General features: G+C 36.9%; 2 protein-coding genes across 6 annotated transcripts; one reads left to right on the top strand and one right to left on the bottom strand.

Annotated features, from left to right (window-relative positions):
- Positions 1–2580: 2580 nt before the first annotated feature.
- LOC121257098 (histone-lysine N-methyltransferase ATX5-like) lies at positions 2581–14793 on the top strand. 4 transcript variants are annotated; one of them, XM_041157985.1, is made up of 23 exons: positions 2581–4442; positions 4553–4608; positions 4694–4910; positions 5361–5489; positions 5605–5673; positions 5786–5854; positions 5938–6038; positions 6345–6437; positions 7368–7503; positions 8363–8468; positions 8577–8676; positions 9658–9782; positions 10242–10387; positions 10799–10903; positions 11638–11702; positions 11870–12083; positions 12466–12552; positions 12670–12729; positions 12815–12904; positions 13773–13859; positions 13976–14050; positions 14296–14396; positions 14488–14793. In XM_041157985.1, exons 1-23 carry the CDS (start codon positions 3483–3485, stop codon positions 14576–14578), a joined length of 3282 nt encoding a protein of 1093 aa, XP_041013919.1. In that variant the 5' UTR covers positions 2581–3482; the 3' UTR covers positions 14579–14793. The 4 variants fall into 4 exon arrangements, with proteins under 4 accessions (XP_041013919.1, XP_041013917.1, XP_041013920.1 ...); XM_041157983.1 differs by having other exon boundaries at positions 2582–4442; positions 4694–4925; XM_041157986.1 differs by having other exon boundaries at positions 2583–4442; positions 12673–12729.
- Positions 14794–16796: 2003 nt separating this feature from the next.
- On the bottom strand, positions 16797–25985 carry LOC121257097. Of its 2 annotated transcripts, none has more exons than XM_041157980.1 (5): positions 24961–25985; positions 20253–21186; positions 18080–19463; positions 17900–17983; positions 16797–17535 (listed from the first exon to the last, which is right to left on the bottom strand). In XM_041157980.1, the coding sequence occupies exons 1-5, from the start codon at positions 25529–25531 to the stop codon at positions 16846–16848; spliced, it is 3663 nt and encodes a 1220-aa protein (XP_041013914.1). In that variant the 5' UTR covers positions 25532–25985; the 3' UTR covers positions 16797–16845. The 2 variants fall into 2 exon arrangements, with proteins under 2 accessions (XP_041013914.1, XP_041013915.1); XM_041157981.1 differs by having other exon boundaries at positions 24956–25091.
- Positions 25986–26424: the final 439 nt, after the last annotated feature.

The raw sequence follows: 26424 nt of genomic DNA, 5'->3' as shown, positions 1-26424 counted from the left end.
AGAAGAGCTCTCTCTCTCTCTCTCTCCACAATAACTTTTGAAGAACAGAAAAACTATCAGCTTTATTACTGTGAGAAAATCAGATGATGGTGGCGATGGCTGTGGTGGGTGAAGGCTATGATGGGCGACGGAACAAGCTGGTGGAGAAAGAGCTTCGTGGGAGCCACAGAGCTTGGTGGTGCGATGGCATTTTCCGGTTGTGGCGACGACGAACCTAGTTTGATGCGGCGATGGTCTGGATTTCGTGTGGTGGTAGACTGGTTCTTCACAAGACTTGCTCAAATCTTTTCAGTTCTCCACATTCTCAAAATTTACTTTCATAGGATTAATTAGATGAGATCAAATGTATTGTATCTATTATAATACTTCGTACGTGTATTGTTTGGATTGGGGGCTGTTAAACACCTAATATCAGCCCAACCGATCATAAGCGGAAGCAGAACGGTATCAATATTAGTATTTTGATCTTCAAACTTTTGGTTTAAGCAACTTGATCTTCTATCCTTTATTCCTCTTGTTTCCATATTAGTAATGAAAAACCTCGCAAACTTTGCTCGAGTGAAAATATAGACCAAAAGGTATTTATATTTTGTAGTGTGCTAGAGTAAATGAGCATTTGTTGAGAAATTATAAAAAGAACATGTTAGGAAAATTAAAGACTTTCTAATTTTAAATAAAACAAAATAATTCAATCAAATATATTATATTTTTTTATTTGACTCGACCATCGCCACCCAACTCCTTTTCATCCATAACTGATTTTTGGAATAACGTTGGGTACAAATTCTTAACATATAAGTTTTGTGCAGATCTTTTTAAAAAAAATGAGTCTTACTGAAAAAGAATAGATTTTTTTTACATCTTTTAATATAGTTTTACAAAAAAGATTGTGCAAGACTTGTCTATTAAGACTTGTACAAATCATTTTCACTTATTTTTGCCGATTCTTTCCATTCCTAATTGCTCCTTCAAAACATAAATCCATTGAAAAACCTGTTTGAAATTACTAACAAAAAAGGGAGAACTTTACCATCTTTTACTACATGGGAACTCTTATCTCTTACAGCAAGTCAGCGACCGTAGCTTTGAAACAACCCCAAATCGGTCGCATTTTCTGGCCACTGCCTTGGAGCTACGCATATACCATTTCAGGAAAAACGTTGTGTGGAATTTCAGAACTCTTATTTCAAACATCATGATTGAAATCCACCCCACTACACGAATTCCAGAACACGCCACAAACAAGACAAGGAAATAAGAATTCTCAAGATTTCAGAAATATGCCTCTGTTTCTTGTACTAAAGTCAAGGCCATGGCAAAATAATTCAAACCTCAATGCCAGTTTAGTTATGTAAAGGCTTCTCCTTCTTCATCCTATTCTTCTTCGCAGCAACATGACCCAAGTTTCCCTCAGTGAAAAGGAAAGGTGGAAAAGCATGGAAAGCCCACCATAGCAAGTCATTATTTAGGAAAGATAAAAATCTGCAGAACCACTAGGAGCATGGGCATGTTTTCTTTGTCAAACAACCATTAAAAAAAAAGCCGTCAACTTACAAATCTATATTCTAAAAACCTACAAAAATCAACTGAACTTGGGAAATGGTTCAGAAATTCATGAGATTTCATGGCACAGCATGGTGCATCTTCTCGACAACATAGTCGGAAATGAATTAACAAACCCTTCTGCCAAATTTCTTGCAAACTGATGTGATCAGATCGGCCTCTTTTCAGTCCCGACTTCCAGCAACAATAGACTGCCCAGAAAACCTGAATGTAAAATTATTCATAAAAATTTGTACAACATACCTAATGTTGGATGATAATCAAAGCTCTACAGTACATAACAGTAGAAAACCGAAGATAAAAAGGACCAAAACCATTAGAAATCCGTTCAATGGTGGCTCTGAAATCCGACCGACCCCCAAGAAATCTGATAAGCTACAATTAAGGTACCCGAAACGATCATCACATCTTAACATTCCAAAACAAAAACTCGAAAAGAACAAAAAAAAAGAGTAATAAAAGCTTACGATTTACGCATTAAATGACGTATCCTTTTTTCTGAACCTTAGATTTGCAGAAAATTCACCGATCTAGATGGGATGCATCCTGAAAAGTAAATCTGCAGCGGTCCAAAACCATAACAAAAAATAGAAGAGATTAAATTACGAAAAAAAAATGAAAATCGACGTACCAATAGTGTCACTGATTTCCAAACCGTTGACAAACTTATTTGTCAATAAGCTGCCCAAAATACCCCTCCAAAATTTGGTGGGAAAATCCACGACCTCCATTGGTGAAGCTTATAGTTTAAACACAAAAACATTGAACACCTCCGATCCATGACATTGACAAAATCCCTTCAAACCAAAAACACAATCCCACGAAGAAATTGTGTTGCAAAGATTTCGAAGTCATTGTCGACAACAACATTTGTAGAACGAAATGTTATTGATCATGGGATTCAAAGTGGCAGCGCTACAAACCAAGCAAGCCCATGACAAATTTAACTAAAAACTATATGAATCTATGGTTATAAACGCCATGGAGTTCCTAAAAACTAAAGGGACTCCAATACACAGAATTCTCATAGGACAGCGAACAAGAAGAAGAAGAAGAAAAAAAGGATCTGTGACGTTGTTTTTCATGTTACATTAGAGTTTCACTTGTTGCATAAAGCAATATCAATAGAAACCCAGCCCAAGCCATCAAAGCTCTCTTTGTTTCAGTCTGACAACCTTTGAAGAAGAAATTGCTCTCCAAACACGCGAGGCGCACGTTAGCCCTTCACCCCAATCCCCCCCTTCCTTCTCACGCATTTTATTACCCTAAACACTTTCACAAGATAACGCCGAGACTCTCTCTCTCTTCTCTCTCTCTCTCTCTCTCTCTCTCTGTTGCAAAATTTCCCAACAATTTTTTTTTAAATCTTTTTATTAGTTCTTATATTTCTTTGCATAATCTCAGAGATTACGATTTTTTCTTGGTACAATTGAATTACTTGTAGAATTCTCCCAGACTCTGTCACCCTCTCTCTTTTGGAAATTTTCCCATAAATTTGAAAAGAAAACATTCTTTTTTATTATTTCATGTTCTTGCTTTCCGTAATCAAAGATTACAATTTTGTATTAAATTGTTTTATATTATACTCTCTCTCTCTCTCTCTCTCTCTCTCTCTGTGCTCTGAAGCAGTTTTGAGAGAGCGAGCAGATCCCTATTCTAACAGGCTCCATCTATTCGATCTTCTTGATTGATTCCTACAACATTCTCTCTCTCTCTCTCTCTCTCATTCGAGTTTCGTTGTCTGCCTATCGGGAAAATAGAGGTGTTCAGACCCTATTGTTGCGATTGCTCTGTTTCTAGCAAATTAGGGTTTATGGGTGTTTATGTGACTGGAGTTCTGATGTGAATTTCAAGGGTTTTGGAGTCTCCCAATTCCAATTCCAAGTGGTGGGCATTTGATTATTTCTTTGTTAGAGACAATGATAATCAAGCGGAATTTGAAATCTCAAATGCCGAGTCTGAAAAGGAGCAAACTCGGTAACTCGTCGGGTGAGGACGAAGAGAACTTGGCCGTGACTCGTAAAAAGAGGAAGACTAAGAACAACTCCAAGAAAAACGGGTATTACCCTCTCAATCTTCTCGGAGAAATCGCCGCCGGCATAATCCCCATGAGCTTCCAAGGGATAATCAGCTCGGAGAAGGGGTTTTCTGCTACGTGGTGCACCGAATTGTCGTTCTCCCACGGGGAAGTCGAGTCGGAAAAGCAGGTCCGGAATTTGACAAGAGCGAAGGTGAAAAGTAATCGTACAGTTGCGGCTGACGTTCCACGGCCGCCACTGGTGAAAACATCTCGGGGCCGAGTTCAGGTACTTCCTTCACGCTTTAATGATTCGGTTATCGAGGATTGGAGGAAAGACAGTAAGACTAGTGGGCGTGATTATGGTTTTGATGAAGAGACTGAATGCAAAAAAGATAAATTTAGCTTTAGCAGGACAAAAATGGGTAGTCAGGATGTGAAAAGAGCTATATACGATGAGAAACCCAGGCTCAATTGTAGGAAAAATGCGACATTGTATGAGGAAGAGGAAAAAGGGTATGTGGGGTTTAAGAATTTCAATGATATTAGGAAGTATTCGAGTTTGCGGTGTACAATGACATTGGCAAACGAGCAGTTGGGGGAAGATAGAAGATGCCTGATCGAGGAAGTTGAGGAAGAGGTTGAGTTTTTGGAGAATGATAGGAGGAAAGACGGGTTGTATGGGCCGGAGGACTTCTATTCAAGTGACATAGTGTGGGCAAAGCCGGGGAAGAAGGAGCCGTATTGGCCTGCCATTGTGATTGATCCAATGACACAAGCGCCTGAATTGGTTTTGAGGTCTTGTATCGCGGATGCAGCCTGTGTTATGTTTTTTGGGTACTCTGGAAATGAAAATCAAAGGGTATGTTATTAGTTTTATGTAGAGCTTGTTCATTATATTTATGAAATTTGTGATTATTGTGCCTGAATACTGTTGGTATTTAATGGGATGCTTTGAATAATCTTGAGCAGGATTATGCATGGGTCAAGCGTGGGATGATTTTTCCCTTTATGGATTATGTATACAGGTATGTAAATTGCTTTTGAATTTTGCTTTTGAATTGTGTCATCTAAGTTGACTGTTGTGCACACTGGGGAATATGCTTGGTCTAGGTTCCAGGAGCAGTCTGAATTGATTGGCTGCAAGCCATGTGAATTTCAGATGGCTATGGAAGAGGCGCTTTTGGCAGAAAATGGGTTTACAGAGAAGTTGATAGCAGATATAAATATTGCAGCTGGGAACACAACTTTTGATGAATCTCTTCAGCTTAGGGGGGTTGAAGAAGCTACTTGTTCAACCCAGGATCTGGACTGTCACTTTGCCAACCAGGCAAGCTGCTTCCCGGTACCACTTTCTTCTTTTCATTACTGTGTAACTGAATAGAGTTGCTCAAAAATCATCTGGATGAGTATATAATCAAAACTAAAATATCAGCAGAATCTGGTTTGCAATTGCAATTTGTGCACGAGTTATTGATTGCATTCTCCATAATTTGTGGGTTATGCATATTGCTCTTCTTGTCTGCAAAGGTACGACAAGGAATAAAACAAGATTCAAGTCTTATAGATATGATTTTAATTTTTTGTGACGCAAGGGGATAAAACTCTGGTAGCTTGCGTTTTCTAAGGAAGCCTACATAAGATAAGACTTAGGTGCAAATTACATTTTCTTTTCCTAGTCTCTGTTTTCTATGCAACCAATTGGAGATTAGAGGATTTCTCTTTATTCTAAACAATATATTGTCCTTAAAATCTCCATAATCAAAGTGTTTCATTGCAGAATGTATTCGGGAAGAAGAAAGCCACACGTCCTTGTGAAGGCTGTGGTATGGGTCTTCCTTTCAAAATGACAAAGAAAAACAAGAATGCTATTCCTGGAGGCCAATTCTTATGTAAAACATGTGCTAGGGTTCGTATGTCCTGTCTTGTCATATGGTGCTTCTTAAATAAGTTTTGTAAACCAACTAAGTTTTCATCTGTACTACATTGTGTTTATCTTCCACTTATTCAAATTCTTATTCCAGTTAACAAAATCAAATCATCATTGTGGCATATGCAAGAAGATTTGGAATCATCCAGACAGTGGAAGTTGGGTGAGTCCACCCTACAAGTTATTCCAGAGTCGTGATGATTTTTTTCCTGCTGGAAGATTAGAACTGTATCACATAAAAAAAAAAATCTGTTTGGATGTCCTCTCTGAACTAGGTACGCTGTGATGGTTGTAAAGTCTGGGTGCATGCTGAGTGCGGCAAAATTTCCCGTAACCATTTTAAGGTTTATCCCTCACTTGATTTCTGACATTACTGCTCTGTTCTGTCCGCATGATGAGATGGTAAAAAGTTCTTTGTGTTTGGTAGAATCTGGGTGGAACTGATTATTATTGCCCGACTTGCAAAGCAAAGTTTGATTTTGAATTATCAGATTCCGGAAAGTCGGAAAAGTCAGAGATAAAACTCAAGTAAGTCATTTTTTCTTTTAAAGTTTGATGAGTTAATTCCATTCTACATTTCTTCATGGTTGTTTTTTCAAATATTGCAATGGTAACGTTCATGGTTGCAAACGGAATGAGGATGATAGAGGTAGTGGCAATGGTAATGAGTAGCAGCAGCAGCAGTTGTATTATTCTTGTTATTTGCTCCTTTTTGTTATTATTTTAATAGTTATAGCTTATTGTTATTTGCAAGCCATTTCTGGTGTGGCATTCTGATCGATATTAGATTTTTCTTCACCTCCGTATCTCTAATTATTGGAGCTTTTGTTGCAGATGGAACAAAAATAATGGTCAATTGGTTCTGCCTAAGAAGGTTTCTGTGTTCTGCAACGACATGGAAGGCATATATTTTCCAAGTCTTCACTTGTAAGAGTAAATAGCTTCATGAGTGCATAAATTTTTCATACCATAATCCTTTAAGTCTTCCTCCAACAAAACTCGAGTAGAGATAGTGGATTCAACCATTTTTTTATAAATGATGAGTATGGATTTGAGCATGGTAAAGATTTTCTCCTCACAAGAATATATTACTAGTAATCATTATAGTAGGTCTTCAATCTAGTAGTCAGTAAAGCTCTCGAATCAATCACAGTCACCACATATATTCACGATAGTCTTATTATCTCTTCCCTTTACTTCGTAAAAAGAAGTTAGTTGCTAATCCATTTTAATATTGTGGTTGGAAATCATTAGCATAATGCTACACTTTGTGGTGTACTGTTTATATGCTTAACTCGTGTGCTGAATTTATGTTGAGAGTAAATAAAGGAAGCATGAAGTTTAAAACTCTCAGGGCACTCTAATAACTAATTTGTGTTGATGATCTGTGATGTTCTCGGATCAAAGGATGAACAATGGTTACATTATACTTGTCTTTTCTACAATTATTTCCTCCCCTAATGGCAAGTATATCGATACATAATTGGATATTCTTAGTTGATAATTATCTTATGTGTCTATAAAAAGAAAGACCTAGAAGGGTTCTAGAATTTTATTTAGATTACCAACACTTTATTTGTGGAAAATGGGACATTAGTTTTAAGTTCTGTTCAATTTACTTGTTACACTTCCTCTGTGCTTGGGCTATGCCTTTTTCATTTTATGATAAAAGTCTTATTATTTATGTATATGTCCCATGTACTTGGCTTTGCCTATTTTAATAAAATTCTTATTTACTGATAAAAAAAAATTCTTTTTATTTATAAAAAATAAAAATTCATACTTGGGATAATCAATATAAGTGTTTTTTAACATCTCAAAATGCTTTCTTTAAGTTCTTTGTTCCTTCCGTTTCAGAGTCATCTGCAAGTGTAGGTTCTGTGGGACAGAAAAGCAAGCGCTTACCGACTGGGTAAAACATACAGGTTCCAAATTGAAAAATTGGAGGACTAGTGTTAGGGTGAAAGGCTCCATGCTGTCACTGGAACAATGGGTTTGTATTATGCTTCAGTTTTTTACTTGTTCATATTGCATATCTTGTCATTCATGTCTATCTTGACATTTTCAGATAGATTCTTTTTATGTGAAGAGTGTGTTTGTTGTTGGATTGATATTAGGGTGTTATCTGCATAGGGAAAACACCAAGTAGTGATTACAAAATAAGTTTCTCAGGGTCTGTTTGGCAACACAACTGCTCTCAAGTATTCTTAGATATTTTCAGATGTTGCCTTCCCAAACATCACTCGAATACAAAACACTTTCAATTTCAAATCTTCAAATTTTTTATCTAATCATTATCTAATCATTACAACTTTTCCCAACTCCCAAACAAAAGACAAAAAATAATACTACTTTTTCAAATTTCAAAACAAAAATAATATTCAAAAATTATATTCAAACAATTTTTTAGCTTTATAATATTTTTATTCAACTTTTTCTCTCCTTTCCCAAAACCCAATAAAACATCTTAATTCAAACAATTTCACTATTATTCACAGATACTAAGATATAGTATCCAAATGGGCCCTCAATCATCTTCTGGAAAGTTTATAACCATTATTGTAATATATTATCTACTCTCTCTCTCTCTCTCTCCTCCTGTAGTGTTGCTAATTTGGTGTTCCGTAATGAGTTTCAAGGGGCTTCATGCTGCACTTTTCAGTTTTGTAGTTTAACATATGTTATGGATTTTAGAACCTTTGCGTAGAACATATCATCCATTTCTTTTATTCACTTTATTCTACTGAGCCATCTTCTATGATAAGAACAATGCTTGTGTACACTTCCCTTATAAATTTATGGACCTCAATATATTCATATGTATTCTAATACCTTCTTGGTGTACTCTGCAGATGCTGCAGTTAGCAGATTATCATGAAAATGCCCTTGTCTCTGTAAGACCTTCTAAAAAACCTTCCATAAAAGAACGAAAGCAGAAGTTGCTTACATTTTTGCAAGGTATTTACGTTCCTCCAACTGTAGAATTTCACACTTCAAAGATTTTGCACCAACTGAATTTCTTCCACTGATAATTGTACTAATGGCATTCTCAAATTTTCTGTGCAGAGAAGTATGAACCTGTTTATGCTAAGTGGACATCAGAGCGATGTGCTGTATGTAGATGGGTAGAAGATTGGGACTATAACAAAATTATAATCTGCAACCGGTGAAGTCAATATGTCTTATTTTATGTGCATTATAATTAATCATTAAATCGTAATAATTCTAAACAGGCACTTAAATACACCAGAGAAATGCATGGTATATTACATCAAGCGACTTTGGATCCTTTCTTTGGACATTTTCTTGTTTTTCTATTTAACCAAAACTCCTATTCTTTGTCTTGTTTTTTATGTAGTTCGTTAAAGAATTCTTAATTAGTAAATAGAGAGACCATTATCTGGAGAGCGATATAGTTTCAGAATACCAAGAACTAGTGTATATTTTTTAGTCTTGAGAGTAGCTGTGTTATGCAAAAAAATGCTGAGGAGTTGGATTTTATCCAAGAGAGCTCCTCCCAAAAGAAAAAAAGGTGGGGGCACTAGCACCAGATGGTGACTCTTTATATTTAATTCGTGAACTGAGACTTTTTTGTGTCGGGCTCATTCATTTGAAGTCATTCTGTTAACAAGAGGATAATGCTGCACTAAAAGGAAATGCACTAAAGGCAACTCCTTAAGACTTTCAATCCAAAATCTAGAATATAAAAAAAATTCTATCAAAAAAAAAAAAGGAAAAGAGAAGGAATGATACTTTCTATGATAGAGGTCCACACGAGACCAGATGGAATTTACTTCCAAATTTAATTACCCACAGAATGACCATATTTGCCTAGGACCTTCTTTAACATTATATCTCCCTTTTTTTACCCTTGCCCTGAGTAGAAGAGGTATATCTTTTTGGTTGAACCCATGAAATATTTCATATGCACTGAAATTCTGCTCTCAGTCACATTTATGCAAGTTAGTCTGCTTTCTCCCTTTCATTATCGGTCAGTCCAATTATTCCTGCTAACCAAAGATGAGATTGTTTTCTCGTTTTTCTTCAAAAGGAATCATAAAGCAAGACACTCTTTATTCAAGATTTTACTACAGATGTATGTCCTGCTGTTACATGAATCTCATTGTTGATTCATTGTTTGTTTCAGATGTCAAATAGCTGTTCATCAAGAGTGCTATGGCGCCAGAAATGTTAGGGATTTGACTTCTTGGGTTTGCAAAGCATGTGAAACACCTGAAGTCAAGAGGGAGTGCTGCCTTTGCCCTGTAAAAGGCATGTTCATTTGCATAGGATTAACTTTCATGAGTTTTGAGTCGGTCATTTTGACTATTTAAAGTTCTTTGCATTATTTTGATATCAAGCTAGAAAATTTCTGTTTATTATTATTATTGTTATTATTATTTTTGTTATTATTATTATCATAATTATTATATTCTTATTTTTCTTTTTCGTTTTGGTATGTTCTGCAAAATACTGAACCAAATTCTTCCATTTTCTATATGCAGAACCTGCCTTTCATGCTTTTTTGTGTTTACCCAGTTATTAATGTGTACGTTACTTAAGAAATGTATCACATTTATGATGGCAGCTTTCCTCACCTAAAGATGGTTTTTTAACTCCTGAGTCTTGTCCTGATTTCTTTTGCCATTATTCATCAAGCATTTGTGAAGTTGGTTTCGACCTGTATTGATATCTTAATGTTATTTTGATTATGTTTTTTGGGCCCCTCAGGAGGTGCTCTTAAGCCAACTGATGTCGACACATTGTGGGTTCATGTCACATGCGCTTGGTTTCGACCTGAAGTTTCTTTTGCCAGTGATGAAATGATGGAGCCAGCTCTTGGGATCTTGAGCATACCATCTAATTCATTTGTGAAGGTGGAAAATACGATCTACTTGCGGCTTCTTCATTGCTGTACCAGCTTAATTCCTCTATTTAATTTTTTATCTCATTGTTTAGGATGGAAGTCATATTGAAAAGTCTGAATATTTGTTGCTTGAATCTTGTAATGATCTTTTAATGCAGCCCATTAAATTATTATCCTGATCCATAGTTTTTTTTTTCTTTTTTTTTTTTTGGTACATTGAAAATAATGATAAATGATTCATTCAATATCATCCAGGTGAAGAGTGTTTTCTGTGACTTGCGTAAATTGAGTGATTTGAGTCCTGTTTAGTTATCTCATTTGGTCTTAATGAATGCGTTCTGATTTTAATGAGTCGGTTGGTACTGGTATTGAAAATATTAAGCATATCAATCTGATTGCATCCCGTTTTCTTGAAATTCAGATTTGTGTAATTTGCAAGCAAATTCATGGTTCGTGCACACAATGTTGCAAGTGTTCCACTTATTTCCATGCCATGTGTGCATCGAGAGCAGGGTATCGCATGGAGGTATGTTTGAATAAGTATTTCTAAAAACAATCTGTATCTTAGAGGGCATACATCATTTATATAAAAAGTGAAAAACAAGTTCCTGAAGTTTAGTAGTGTTATGTGCTGGGAACCTTGTTTCAAATTAAATTTATGGAAATTGAAGGATATTTGCATCATGATTCTCATCTGCTGCTTGTAATCATTATTCTTGTGCATCTTCTTCTAGGATAAATTCTATGCTTACTTCTTAAAAGCCTCTCGGTTGAGTTGTAATGGCATAGTTTGGGGCAATTGCATGTGAATATTCGAAATTTAGTCAACTTCACATGATAACTACACAAAGGAGCTCAGATTGATTGCGAGATGTCTAAAATGTGAGTTTGATTGTGAGATGTCTAAAATGTTGATGTGCCTGTAAAATAGTTTGCATTGATATATGTCACGTATACTTGAGCTCTTGCCTATTCTTATAATCAATAAGATTTTGTTTACCAATAAAAAAAAAAAAAAAATAGCTTGCATTGATATGCTGATGAGCCCCTGCCAAGGAAATGATATACTGCCTCCAGTCCTCAAACCATCAGTCTACAAGATGCTTCATCCAACTCTATCAAAACCAACTTGTGTTTTTGGCCTTTTGCATTCTTTCATATGGTTTTTTAAATGGCTCTTGATAATGTGCTTTTCTTTGGATTAGATTTATGATTATTCCGCTGATATAAAAGATTGCATTTCTCCCTTGTAAATTTCAGTTGCATAGCTTGGAGAAGAATGGTAGACAGATCACGAAGATGGTTTCTTATTGTGCTTACCACAGGTATAGGATCTTCATTTCAATATTTGTCTTTTTCTCTTTCTTCTTTCTCCCTCACTTCTGCTTAATATGTGGATTTGGATTACACTGTTATCATCCTTTACAAGCAATTACACCTGTGCGGTCAACAGTTTTAGCCTTTTGTCTTTATTGTTTCAACTTCATTGCAGGGCTCCAAATCCGGATACTGTTTTGATTATCCAAACTCCTCTTGGGGTATTTTCTGCCAAAAGCCTTCTCCAAAATAAGAAGAAGGCTGGGTCAAGGTTAATTTCATCTAACAGAAAAAAGATCGAAGAGATACCCATAGAAGAAACTGCTGAACTAGAGCCTTTCTCAGCTGCTAGGTGCCGGATCTTTAAAAGATTGAACAATAACAAGAAGGTGCTTTGTCCTAGAATTATTTATTTATTTATTTATCTTCATATCCTATATAATTTTCTGTAGAGTTTTTCCTTGGGGTTTCTTGGAGAGGGGCTGCCTGTGTCAGAAATAGTCCTAAATGCGGTGTTGGGCTAAACGGACTTGCAGTCACTAAAATGGGTTGCAAATTTATATACCGGAAAGTGGTGAAAGTGCTGGACTTGTTAATATCTTCTGGCTAAGTTAATTGAATTTTTGGCATGCTTTAAACATAAACACCTGGTTGGTTCCAGTTTTCCTGTTGTGTATACATGTTTGGGATTTTATAAGTTTTCCAATTTCTGGAGATAACATTAACCTTGCTATTTTCTCACCTTTTTTTTTTTTTTCCAATCCTCGCTAGAGAGTAGAGGATGAAGCCATTGCCCACAAAGTGACGAGTCCCTGTCATCATCCTTCAGGAGCGATACAAAGTTTGAACATCTTCAGAGTAATTTTCTTATCTTTTCTAGATTAAATGCAACTCTATAGTTTTATCCTTCGTGATTTTCTTGGATTCACTAGAAATCAATCTAGAGGTGACATGATGCTTCTTTTTTCCCCTTAGCAGGTACTAGACGAGCCTAAAACCTTTTCTTCTTTCAGGGAACGACTCAACCACTTACAGGCAAATTTCCATCCTTCCAATTGTATACTAATCTACTTTCTGTGTTGGCTTCCTGACTATTTTTGGGGTACATGTATGATAGCAGAGAACTGAAAATGATAGGGTTTGCTTTGGTAGATCTGGTATACATGGATGGGGCCTCTTTGCACGTAGAAACATTCAAGAAGGAGAAATGGTATGTTGGTTAAAGCTAGAATATATGTATATATATATATATATATATATATATATATATATATATATATATATATATATATATATATATATATAAGATAGCAAAAGTATGTTTTTTATTCTTCCTCTTTAAGATTTTGCGTATACAGAAATTATGTAGTTGAGCATGATTTTTGACCGATTACTTTTGAGGGTATCTGAATGTGATACTGAATACCTATAAAAAATAATTCTTGTGATACTGAAATGGCTCCCTTGTGTTTTCCTTATTATAAGAAATGAATAAAGCAGCCATTTTCGTTGGAAGTTTCCGTAACACTGTCCAGTGGAAAATAAGCCTACAATAGGAGGGAGCGTGCCAACATGGATGGCCCGAAAAACAGGCCACTGCTGAAACTGTTCACTTATTACTAAGATATTTTCAACCACATTCTCATAATGTGAAATTATACGATGACCTTGCTCATGGAATCACAGCCATTTAAAAGGCTGATAAATGTTATTAACTTATTCTAAATGCAGTTTTCCTCTGTTTATTTCCAATAAAAATTAAAACACAATGGAACGTTCTAATGAACATTGATTCTTGAAGGGTATGTGCATTTAAGTACACATTCGAAGTATCTTATGTCTCTGTGTCTATCCTGTGCATACCTCTCAGGGTTTTTAATGTGTGATTTCTGTATGTAAAAAAAAGCCTGAACTTTTGACTTTTTCTTTCCATTTTCTACCTTTCTTTGTTCTTTTTTCGCTTTCCTTTTATTTCTTCCCTGTTGTTTCTCCATGCTTGAGGATTCTACAGTTTCTTTGGCTCTCGTGTATTGAAATTCAATCAATGTTTCATATGGAGTAACTTGTACGTGCTGTAGGTTCTTGAATATCGTGGTGAACAAGTTAGGCGTAGTGTTGCAGATCTAAGGGAGGCACGCTACAGATTTGAAGGCAAGGACTGCTATGTGAGTGGTTAAAGAATATATTGCTTCTGTTATACATATATATTCACATATATATATATATATATATATATATATATTGCTTCATGCATAAACTTTTCTGATACATAATCTTGCAGCTCTTTAAGATCAGCGAAGAGGTTGTGGTGGATGCCACGGAGAAAGGAAACATAGCACGCCTTATCAACCATTCGGTGAGTTGTGATTGAAGGAAATAATTTATCGCTCTAAGATGCTGCTGCTTTCTCTTGCAGTTCTTTTTCTCATTTCCTCATCAACCTGAAATAAATTGCTTGACCCCCTGAACTTCATCGTGTAGGCAGCCTTCCATCATGTGATGGAATATAGAAGGGATATGAATTCATGTTTATTTTCATTTCTTCACCTAATGATACAGTTATTGATGTCATTAATTTTGTTTACTACCTTAATCATCCAGTGTATGCCCAATTGCTATGCGAGAATCATGAGTGTGGGTGATGATGAAAGCCGGATTGTACTTATTGCTAAGACTAACGTATCTGCTGGTGACGAGCTGACGTAAACGCTCTACCAACTCACTTGTTTTTTTGAACTCCCTCTGTTTCTCTACTCGGGCTTACTTTGCTATCATGGATTTTGCATATTGCAGGTATGACTACTTGTTTGATCCTGATGAGCCTGATGAATTTAAAGTCCCTTGTTTATGTAAAGCTCCAAACTGCCGGAAATTCATGAATTAGGATGATACACAGTGCATGCCCCATTGTTTCTCCGCAAGGAACGCTAACCCATTCCCTCTCTAGTGGGATCTCACACTCATACAAAATTTGAAATTTTCATTTTTGTTGAGGAAAGAAAAGAGAAAAATGCCATTTATGTATTTTTCTTTCTTTTTCTTTAATTTTATTTTCTCTTGACAATCTTTAAAGCTTAATAAAAAGCTTTAATTCCCTTCGGCTTTTTTGTAAATTCATTTACTTGTGTTTTTGGCAATGGCTTCTTCCCTCAAATGCCATCTCCAAAGTTTTGTGTAAATAAATTTAGAGGTGAAAATATGTTTACGACCCGTTAACCCAACACAAACACAACATGATAATAGTGAGTTTGAGTTTAGGTCTCGTTTGATTTTATAACTCCTCTTAACTCATCTCATTTAATTATTACAATTTTTATAAATTTTCACACAATAAAATAAACAATTTAATTTTTTTAAATCTCAAAACAAAAATAATATTAAAAAAATATATTCTAATAATATTTTATTCAACTTTTAACTTTAATCTCAATTCATCTCATACCATCTCATTTACAAAAACAAACACAAACGAGGCCGAGTTGTGTAAATCTTTTTAGTCATTAAAGAAAATTTTTCTTAACGAATTCGAGTCAAAACGAATTGACTCTTTAAGACATGATTGCTTAACGGGTTGATAATAGGTCAACTAGTTTTGTCCAATTATGACTCGTTAAGAAAGTTCAAAGTTACTATTATACCCTTATACCTAAAAATAAAATTGTTGAAATTTTAATTTTGATATTTTTATTGTTTGGATTGTAATTTTGGATTTGTAGTTAGTTTTATATTGTTTATAAATATTGTGATTTTAACATTTATATAAAATTATGCTAAGCTTAATAAGGTCAAACGGGCTAATTTCGGGTATGTTCAACAAATTTACATAAACGGATTGAAATGGATCAGGTCGTGTCGTGTTAACCTATTTCGTAATATTCATTAACCTGTCAAAACGGGTCGGGTCGTGTATAACATAGGTCATATTAGGATTTGATATTTTGACACGATAAACTTAACGGGACGTGTTCGGATTGACCCATATAGTATAATATACATATCTTGACACGACCCATTAACAAAATTTGACACCTCTTGACAGTAATCTTTTTTAAGAAAAATTATTTACATCAGCCTACTGTTGGTTGTAACCGCAGCACACCTAATGTGTTGAGTTAGAAAAAAAAAAAAAAAAACATGTAAGGTGTGCAGAGAGTGCGGCTGATGTATAGCCGGGCTCCTTTCTCAAATGGTAGTTCTAACCCGATAAAAAAGAGACTTGAAGTCTATTGAGGGCAATTGTAACTCAATAAAGAAAAGTACTGTAATTTAATAATTTTAACTTAAATTACCTATACATATAACACATTTTTCATTCTTAAGGTGAAGTACACAGTTTTCTTTAATAGGATATATGTGAATATCAGGGTAATATTGTTGCAGTAATCTATCTCACAATTTTTTTTTTCCACAAAAATACTCCGATATGTTTTTTATTTTCGGATTTTTCTTTGTCCAAAAGATTTGCCGTTTCTCTCTCGAATAAAAGAGTGAGAAAAATGTGGCTCTAGAGCATGGAACATTTTAAATGTCTGATATTGACTCATCTGTCTATTGTAGCATAGAAAATGGACTATGCCTTTTATAGACCAATTGGCATAAAAAGGTGCTTGCCCAATGTACCATCCAGTTTTTTTTTTTTTTTTCAATGCATATCATATTGAAATAAAAATTAACGATGGACCAGCCACAAATGGAGGAATGTATTTACTTTTGTCAATGTTCAAAGTGCAGGTACGTGCATCGAGCATGCAGGCTTGTGTGAGCGTGCGGATTCTCAAAAATAAAACAAGAAGCAAATATAAATGGAAATTGTTGTCCAACCTAAATGCAGGCATGTTGTAAGAGTGTTCGTGTGTATACTAACCCTTTCGACCTAAAACTTAAAAAAACAAAGAAAAGAGAACACAGATACCTGACCTTCTCAAGAATGGGCTTCAATGGAGGACCACCGCACACAAAAATCTTGCATAAACGCACAAAATGATGTGGGGCTTGACCACCCCCCTGTCACGGGACCAAAAGAGGAGATTTCTCTTTTCTTTTCTTTTCTTTTTTTCTTTTCTTTTTATTCTAATTTCCTTGCTGAAGAGAAGCAACAAAAATACCTTAAACCAAAAATGCAATAAAGAAAGCGGAGTTATAGAAATTGTCTCAATGTGTACTTTCAGGAGAACGATGTATCCGACTTAAAATTACCGACTCAGAATCATTTGACCCAGGCATCAAAGCCTCACAAGCCCTTGGAGAACCAACCGGAAAACATTTAGGCCCATTTATGGCATCACTCAAAAGCCCTTCCTCTGCACAATAGGAAGAGCTACTGCCATTGGTGGTCTTGCCAACCCAGTTGATGTTCTCACCATCCATGGGGAAATTGGTGGTCGACTGTGTATCATTTTCCCGTGTCAGAAGACAAGCCCCATCTGCAACGTCCAAATTCATCTCTTTGGGAGGCATGCTGACCATGTTCTCACTGCTGGAAACTGGCAGTGGTTCTCCTGGGTTCTCACCACCAATAGCCTGGCCTGGTGCTTCCATCCGAGGGGTACCGATGCAATTCTGCACCCCCAGAGCGGGGGATGAAACTGACTCCTCAGTTTCCTGCATGACATCAGTTGAAACAGCTTCCACTTTATTCAGATCTACAGTTGATATGTGCGCACTTGGCATTTTAACGTCCATAGTAGGGACTGACTCCTCTGCTTCCACCACCTCACAGACAAGGGCTTGCTCTTCTACTGTCTCCTGGTTTGATGCTGAAATAATGCCTAATGTTCCCCTTCTAATTGACAGTAATCCCACTACTTCCACCCTCTGCTTCTTGTAGAGGTCCATGGCTCTCTGCAAGTCAGAAAGCATATCAACTAACGAGAATCTAGAATCAATACCCATACATACATTTAGTCTTTGTATATAAAATTTGGGCAATATTCTGTCCAACAAGAGAAAACAGATATGATTAGTTTGCAATTATCATACGTAAATACTAGGCAACTAAAGGTATTATTTAGCTCTAAAGTAAAGATTTCTCTTCCAGTAATTGAAGACTTTAATAACCTCTAATTAGAAGCGTGCATCCTGACCACCAGGTGTAGCCCACAGACACGCTACTATGCAAACCATTACAAGCGACGACTAAAACAACCTAAAAATAAATATCCAGGAGTAGCAACTTTTTACTATGTTCATCCATCATAAAAGTTACCTGAAGAACAGAATCTTTTATGGCAGGAAAAAGCGAATGACTTGATAAGTTATTAAAGTATTTAAGATCTGCTCTTCCTCCATCCTGTCACATCATAAAAGAATTGATGCAACAGTTATCAATAAGTCTAGAAATTTTCCAAAGCAAAGCAAGTAACAGACTTCTGTCAAGATTCTCTACCTCCACATATACATCCATAGTGGTGTCCTCATCCATAGTTGTGCTTTGTTCAATATCCAGTAAGCTTATACACCGACTATACAACTCAGGATGTGCAAATTCTGCTGAGATATCAAGCTTAGAAAGATAAAAGCGGCTGAAATGAGAGAGATCATCGCTTGAAAATTTAGAATGATCAGCTGCATTCCCATGGCCAGGTTTAGGCAGAACCTCAGAAGTCTCTTGTGGTGGAGAAGTGCCTGTGAAACTTAATTCAGTGGTTTTTGCCAAAACCTCCTGATGGTTCTCTTCATTACGATACCTCTGACCTGCCTTCACAGCCAAAGTATCATCTACAGGGGCCTGCACTGGATGATCCCCTTTATGGGATGGGGAAGACAAGTCCCTTTTAATATCACCATCTTGTCCTTTCCACAAGTCCATATTAGATTCCCACCCCCTACCATTCATCGAATTCCTTTTCTGGTCCCATTCAGCACCCCCATATATGTGAGGAGGGCCTGAACCATTACTTCCATCCCATGCATGCAAGTGAGGAGGAGGGCCTGAACCATCCATCATAGTCTGCCAGCCAACTGGGCGCAAGTGACTGGAAAACCTTTCAGCTTCAGGGATATGATAATGAATCCCAGAGTGGTTAATTTCCACAGCAGGTCTAACTCCAAACAAAGGTTGTGATGGAAACTGTGGGATCATTGCCTGAAAACCTCCATGAGGAGGTCCATGTTGGAAAGGAATGAAGCCATTTGGTACAGGTGAAGACCAACCTGGGACACCTCTCCACGCGTTTCCATGTCCTCTTGCCAAACTGGAATCACTACCCCTCTTATAACGAGCAGTGGAGTTCAGTCTACCATCTTCTTCAAATGAACCCACAAAAGAAGGGCTGTCACCTCCAGCTCTAAAAGCAGATGGTAGGGGAATCAAAGAAGACACATTGCTCTGACTAGTTCTGTTGTAATAAGGTGAATCTGCCCGAGGGGAATCATCCAAAAGAGGCTTTTCTGATGGAAGGTCACGATACAGCCTGTCCTCGGTAGTGGAGAAATCTCTTGCATCAATAGAAGCAATGCTCCTCCGCCCTGTTTCTTCAATATCAAGACTCCGTCTAACACCAGTTCTATTCATATATTTTCGGTCAATACTTGTAGATGAAGGAGATCTTTCAACAAAGCCCTTAGGTGATGCCTTGGAACTTGAAGACCTTTCAGTAGACATATCCCCTAAATGGATGTCATCCATTTTGATGTAATTCTCCGTGGATCTGTACTTGGTACCTTTTTCTGGCACTCCAGATAAAACACTTACCTCTCTCGAAGAAATTGCTCTGGGCCTCTGTTCAGACTTATTATCCCTGTACTTAACATCTTCTGGGTTTAAATGCCTGAAACACAAAGAAATAAAAGTAAATCAAATTTACTATGAATTCCATATGCTTCAAAAGAATATATATGGTTCAAATCACAAACCAATAAAATTCTATTGACCTATTTCATGTGAATTCAAGTTCCATATATTTCATCTCAAATGAGACATAAAAATACATTAGTACAAAAGATAATGACACAATGTTCGTTACAAAACAATCACTCGTAGTACTATTTTCTCGACATGATCAACACAGTAATCTATACATAATATCACCACTTTTAACCATGGACCCACAATCAAAATAATTTTAACTAGTATACAACTAAAGATGGTTTCCTAGGGCAACAAATGAACAACCATAAACATGGACCAACAAGTATATTTCATGTGACACAACATGAATCCAATTTCGTTTCATCCGGGAAAAGCCATCTTTTTTTCAACAATGTCTTTGTCATTTGACACAAAACTTATGTCACCAACCCCCCCCCCCCCCCCCCAAAAAAAAAAAAGAAAAGAAAAAAAAAAACCCCACAAATATGAAAATTAAGGAAAAAACAAAGAGTTTGCCACAGTGCATTTCTAAGCAGGCTCGCCTGAGACAGTTTTAACATAGTACAAGAACATGTTTCAAATATAATAAACTCGAATAGCCTGATAGTGATAAATACTAACACAAGCATACCTAGAAAATCACCATAAAAATTAACAGAGCAAAGACAATTCAAAAGATGATTTACATAAACAAATATGCTAACTCCAACCAGATCCCAACTAAATGGAGTGGAAGTAAGACAACTACCTGTACTCGTCTGCACCAACACTGGAGCTGGGCGAAGTTCTGAGCCTGTTGCTACTAATAGTAGTGTCAACATGAGGTTGGCGTGATTGAGATCTCCCCCTATCAGCATCTGAGTCAACTTTACCACCAATGAAAGATTTATTTTCCATGTCAGGATAGTGAGCTTTGACAAGTCTAGTCTTATTATCATTAGAATCATCACGATCATCTGGTGATCTTTTCTTACCCCTGCCATCTTTGTATCTAGCACTCCGGTCATCAAGATGGGACCCATCACGGTCACGATGCCGATCTCGGTCACGGTCCTGGTCTCGCTCTCGGTCGCGATCATAGTCATGGTCATGCTCACGCCCACGATCACGACTACGATCCCTACCATGGTCACGATCTCGATCACATTCCCAATCTAGGTCATGGTCACGGTCACGATCATAGTTGCGATCACGCCCACGGTCTCCATCACGTTCACGTTCATGGTCATGGCAACGATCACGATCTCGGCTAACCTCTAGCTCACGATCCCGGTCTCGCTCCCTACCATGATCCTTATCACGCTCTCGATCACGGTCACTGTCCTTGATTCTCTTATGTCGTATTTCTACAGCATCCTTTTCAACCTTTGCATGCTTATCATCAGATTTGATGCTAGTATGATCTTTGGCAAGGTGCTCATCACTTTTCTTCTCATCATGGTGCTTGTTATCCCTATCCATGTCATTCCGATACTTGTCTTTACACCTCTCATCCTTGCGCTTTTCATCCTTCTGTCGTCCATCCTTGCCAATATCATCCCTAGATGATAATCGTCTATCATTAATCTCTCGAATGTCATCTTGATGCTTTTCCCAATCACCAGAACCATCTCTTCTTTTCCTCATTCGTCTCTCAAGCTGGTTTTCATCAGTACTTCGCAGCTCATCCCGGGCATTCAAATCTACAAGCAGGTAGAACTGAAGATGTTAATTGGAGTTCCAACCAGAGAAGTTTGGATCATCTACATGGTTTTCACATAAAAGTTCATAACACAGTCTTTATATCTCATTTATGGTTTTCTCATATAAGTCATATCTCATTAATAAAACGTGTGAAGTCCACTGAAAAAATCAGGGAAGTAACAATAAAAGAGACAGGGAACTAGGTCACAAGTCAGACTAATACTTGTTTAAGTTGAACTTGAAATTAAGAAGATTCTTTGTTGATCAATCAAGTTATCATAAAAAAAATGAATGCATAAAAGCACCCATTTGACTCAATTCATGAATTAAGCCACTATGAGTTTACAGCATTTATTATTATATAACACATTTACATACTAATTTTATTAATAAAACACTTTCTTCCCAAAACAAAGTTTAATTATGTAATATCGACGACTCAGCTCTTCATTAGCACAACTTTTGTATAGTTAATAAAAAATTTTATTAAATGACAAAAGGCAAAGCCCCTGCACACAGGTCGTATACAAGAGAAGCACCTAATTAAAAAAATAGTTCAAGAGCACAATTACTTGTGAAAACTGACTAACACAGTGGGTTCATAGTCCAGTTTTACATCCAACACCATATTCAAGGTCGTTCAAAAATAATATATTGTACTCCACGTCAACTGTTCTTTCTTATCAAAGAAAAATCAAGAGCAAAAACCGATCGAAAATTTACCAAAGATTACAGATACATCACTTCTCCACACTCCTCTATGTGATACATGTCTTTCATAAGGTATAATTGCAGTGCATACAATTATAAAATGCTATTTCCTCGTATGCCTCACTCAAGCTTAATACTTATCTGAGACTACTAGGCAGTTGAAAAGTTACAAGAGTGAATGGGTCTTCTTCTTTTCTTATTTCATTGAGGACTATTACTAAAATATTATATAATGGCTCAACCACCATTATATCTTCAAAAAACTGGAAAAGGAGTTGTCATGCCATGATGAGCAACCACAGATTATTTTTTTATGAGTAAGACAAAGCTTTTTAACAAGCAACCGCAAACTATGATCAAGCATGAATTTCACCCTGAATACTACTTAGGATGTAAGGGTAATCAAGGAGTTTGTGATTTAAAAAAAAAAAAAAAAACATAAAGAGTAATCATACCAAGCAAATGTATATGCAATTATTTTTTTGTTCTCGAGGCATGATGTGGCAATAGTTAATCCAAGAAAAGCTATGCAATCACTGTGATGTAACCAGTTTGTAATGTTATGAAGTATTCAATAGGTGTGGTATGGCCTGGGTGATGCCAAGGTGGGTGGTAGACCTTTTTGCTTGCTGGAGAGGTTTAAGGGGTAATGTGCAAATAGCCACTGTTTGGAATAGATGTTTTTTCTTTAATTCCTTATTTCAGTGGGCTTCGGCTATTGTATTTAATAGAACTAGTGTCCATGATTTTCTTGTTTCTTTTTCTAGTTCCTGACATGTAATAGGTTCAGTTTTTGTATACTTCATGGGTACTTGGCTTTGCCTTGTTACTTGTCTCAATAAAAATTTTATTCATCTCAAAAAAAAAAAAAGAAATCATCAGCCTGCTTTCAGTATGTCCACATTAGATGGGCACCAAACACATGAAAAGAAGGATGTTCTAGAAAGAAGATTAATACTAAAATAGAGAAATGTTATTAGTGAACACAGGAGACATCATCATAATTACAGGAAAGATAATCTTTTTATCGGTATAATTACAGAAAAGATAAGTTAGGTGGGCAGTGCATTAAAAATCAGGAATATACAAACAGAATGCTGAACATTGAAGTCATATCATGTGAGCAATCACACCCCAAACTCAAACCAAGCACGTTACTTCATAATAATATCTGGAAAAATAAAACCCGACTCAACAAATCACAATTAACAAAAATGTAAGAATTTTTTATTTTTATTTCTGATTGGCACCGAGTGTCTGGGAGCACAACGTCCCAACTAATCCCCGGGGTGCACAAGCCCTCAACAAGGAGTTTCCCACAAGTGCACATTTGGTAATTCAAGGGAAAAATCCCCTAGTCTGATGGCCCCTAGAGATTGTTTGCACCCAAGGAGATTTGAACCTTAGACCTAGGGGGAGTATACCCCCAAACCCAAGGTCTTTACCACTTGAGCCAATCCTTAGGGGTTGCCAAGTTTTTTTTTTTTTTTTTTTTAAGTAATAAGAGAATTATATTAACAAGTAAATAGACATAGCCTTAAGTACACAGGAGGTATACAAGAAAAAACACGTAAATACAAGCTGGGAATAGAAAAGGCTAAAAGCTAAGAATTTATTTCTGACACTATACACAGGACATATACAAAGGAAATACCTACATCACACTAGAAACAAAAAAAAAAAACTGAAGATCCATCTATGATTGTTATAACTATCTCCCAGGGAACACCCAAAAATAGTATTACAACACAGTTGCTAGTTCTAGTGTTACCATGGTAAAATCTGAGGTACCAAAGAAAGCAGAGGAACGCCCAAAAAGGCACGGGTGGCGACACAAAAAGACATCATTACAAAAGACTTAACAAAGTATGTTGACCTCGAAAGTAAAAGATGGAAAAAATTATTCAAATAGTCAATCCAATTAAGTTGGCATAAAAACTAAGTTCAGAAAAATGAATATCTTCTCATAGGATCTGGACATAATTGTGAACATACAAATGGTATAACATTAATTTGTATGCAATAAGTTTTAACATTCCTTTTTTTTTTAATTCAAGTGTAAAAACATGCATGTATCATCTGAATCTCAAGAAAGATTCCTAGTTCCCAATATTTAATTCTCTTGACTACTAATAAACCACCTTTAACTACTAATCCTAAAACATTATTCCACCAAATTAATCAGAACTCGTGTAAAATAAGCTGAAACCCATGATTATCTTGAGAAAATCCAGGGAAAAAAAAGGCATAACACTTCACTTGGTTTGGTTAATCTAACTCCCATTCTCTCCAAATCCCACGCATTCTGTAGAGAAAACTCTGATAGGCTCGAGAACTGGACTAGCATAATAACTTGTGGTGTTCATTACACGATCCCATGAATTGGACTAGCATAATAAATAAACTAACAATTTAGATTTTGAAGTTCAATAACTACCTTCTTTAGCATAGCTACAGTGCATCTTAGGCACTACGTAAAATGGTGCTCCTAATTAGTAATCGTGATGCTTCTAATTCTAATAATTGCTTCAGGTTAAAGAGCAGAAACACACTTAGCAGTGTTTTCTTGTAATAAACATGAGAACAATTGCTGGATATGTAAGACTATCGCATCACAATGTACTAGTATCATTTTTTCCAATCAGAAGAAAACATGAGAAATATCTAAAATATTTTTCTAGAAGTACTAGAGATATAACTAAGATATAAAGATTGGGAACGAAAGAATTTAACATAAGTAAGCAATCTAATGTATTTAGGCCCCTCGGCCACTGAAATGGCACAAAGTTAATTCAAAAAGTAATGGGGATGTAAAACTAGATCAAAAAGAAAATATTCTTCCACTTATGATGCTTGAGATCAGCACTCAAAAACCACAAGGTCCTCCCTAATATCTCACACAACCTCAAGTTCTAACGGTATCTAGTTCGAATGCTGGATACGACCTAATGTTCTAAAACTTTAACATCCATCATTAGTCATAACAAGAGAAGGGTAAGGTTACAATGCGATTACAAATCACAGAAAATCATATTAACCAACAATCTAACCAGTTACCTTACCAGTTTTTTCTACCCCCTTCTTTGCCTCCCGCTGTTCCTCGTTATCAACGGCCAACCTCTCACTTTTCCCATCTTTACTCTTCTTCTCTTTTTCAAAGCCTTCCCTACTCTCCTTTCGACCCGAATCCCGGTGCTTCCCACTACTCTTCCTTGCCTCCTCACTCTCACCATTCACTCCCACACCCTCCTCTCTCCTCTTACTGCTACTACTACTCTTCAATTCACCCATAGCCTTCGACTCCTTGGACTTCTTTGAAACCTCAGTCCGATCATCATCGCCGCCATTCCACCGATCACTAACTCCGTCGGCAGCCCGCTCCCTCCTTCGCTTTGAAGGGCCATGATCTTCAGAATAATCCCCATTCCCAGACCCGTACAGGTCCTTGGCATCCTTCAGAGAATCTACTTTCCGCTTGTCACTCGAGCCTGATTCCTTCGAAACCCTAGAGCCACCGCCACTCTCTTCTTTGCCCTTCCGATCCTTCAAGCTCGAATCTTTCTCGGAGTCCGAGTACTCCCTCACTTCCCTCGAACTGTGTTTGCTCGATTTGTGCCGCGAACTCTTCGGCATCTTTCAAACAAACTAGAAAACCGAACAGGAGCCTCCCGAACCAAAACGGAAAAGCTATTTTCAAATTCGTAAGCAAAATTTGGCACTCAGATCGAAATTCAAAACCCTAGTCTCGAGAACCCGAACGGTTGTTCGCCAATGAGACTAGGCATCAGAACCCCAGCCGTGAAGCCTCTCAACAAAATCGAGCACTCCAATCAGAAACCCGAACCCTAATTTCGAAACATTCTGACGTTGAACCGCCCGGCCACTATGAGAAAACAAAAACCCTAACAAGTGGACGGAAGTAGGGCAACCGGACGGCCATTCATCGGTACGAAGGGATCGCCGGGGTGCTAAGAGATTGGGATCGAAATCAAATGTAAAGGACGAGAGAGCCACCGAGAGAGGAGGGGCATAAATGTGGAACTGTATATGAAGTTAAGGGCCAAGGGAGTCTCAGCCCCAGATTCCGAGCGGGGTTGGTGGGTGTATGACTATATTACCCTTGGTATTTTTGACGGAAGATTCCTCGGGGTTTTTGTGTTGATTCACTGTAGTCTTGAAAGTGACCACGTCTCAGTGACTGTCCAATAAAAAGGTGACGCGCTAGTAAGAAATATGAAGGTGCAATGCTGAGTAATCGGGTGCTCCCGAGTCCCGACAGAGGCATTGCGGAACTAAGCGATCAGGAATCAGGATACCCCTTTTATCTGTTCGACCAGACCTGCTTGCTGGGTTCCACATAAACTCATTAAATCCAAAGTGCACTGATGTATTCTAATTTTTTTGATATCTTTGACAAATGACAAATTGTACCGATGAACAGCCTCCACAAGAGATATCATATAATCCAATTATAATATAAGCGATAAACGTTATTCCTTACATGTCATAAATATTATTATATTGGC

Source organism: Juglans microcarpa x Juglans regia, chromosome 3S (assembly GCF_004785595.1).
Source record: "Juglans microcarpa x Juglans regia isolate MS1-56 chromosome 3S, Jm3101_v1.0, whole genome shotgun sequence".
NCBI classification, from domain to species: domain Eukaryota; kingdom Viridiplantae; phylum Streptophyta; class Magnoliopsida; order Fagales; family Juglandaceae; genus Juglans; species Juglans microcarpa x Juglans regia.
This window is presented reverse-complemented; position numbering and strand designations above follow the sequence as displayed.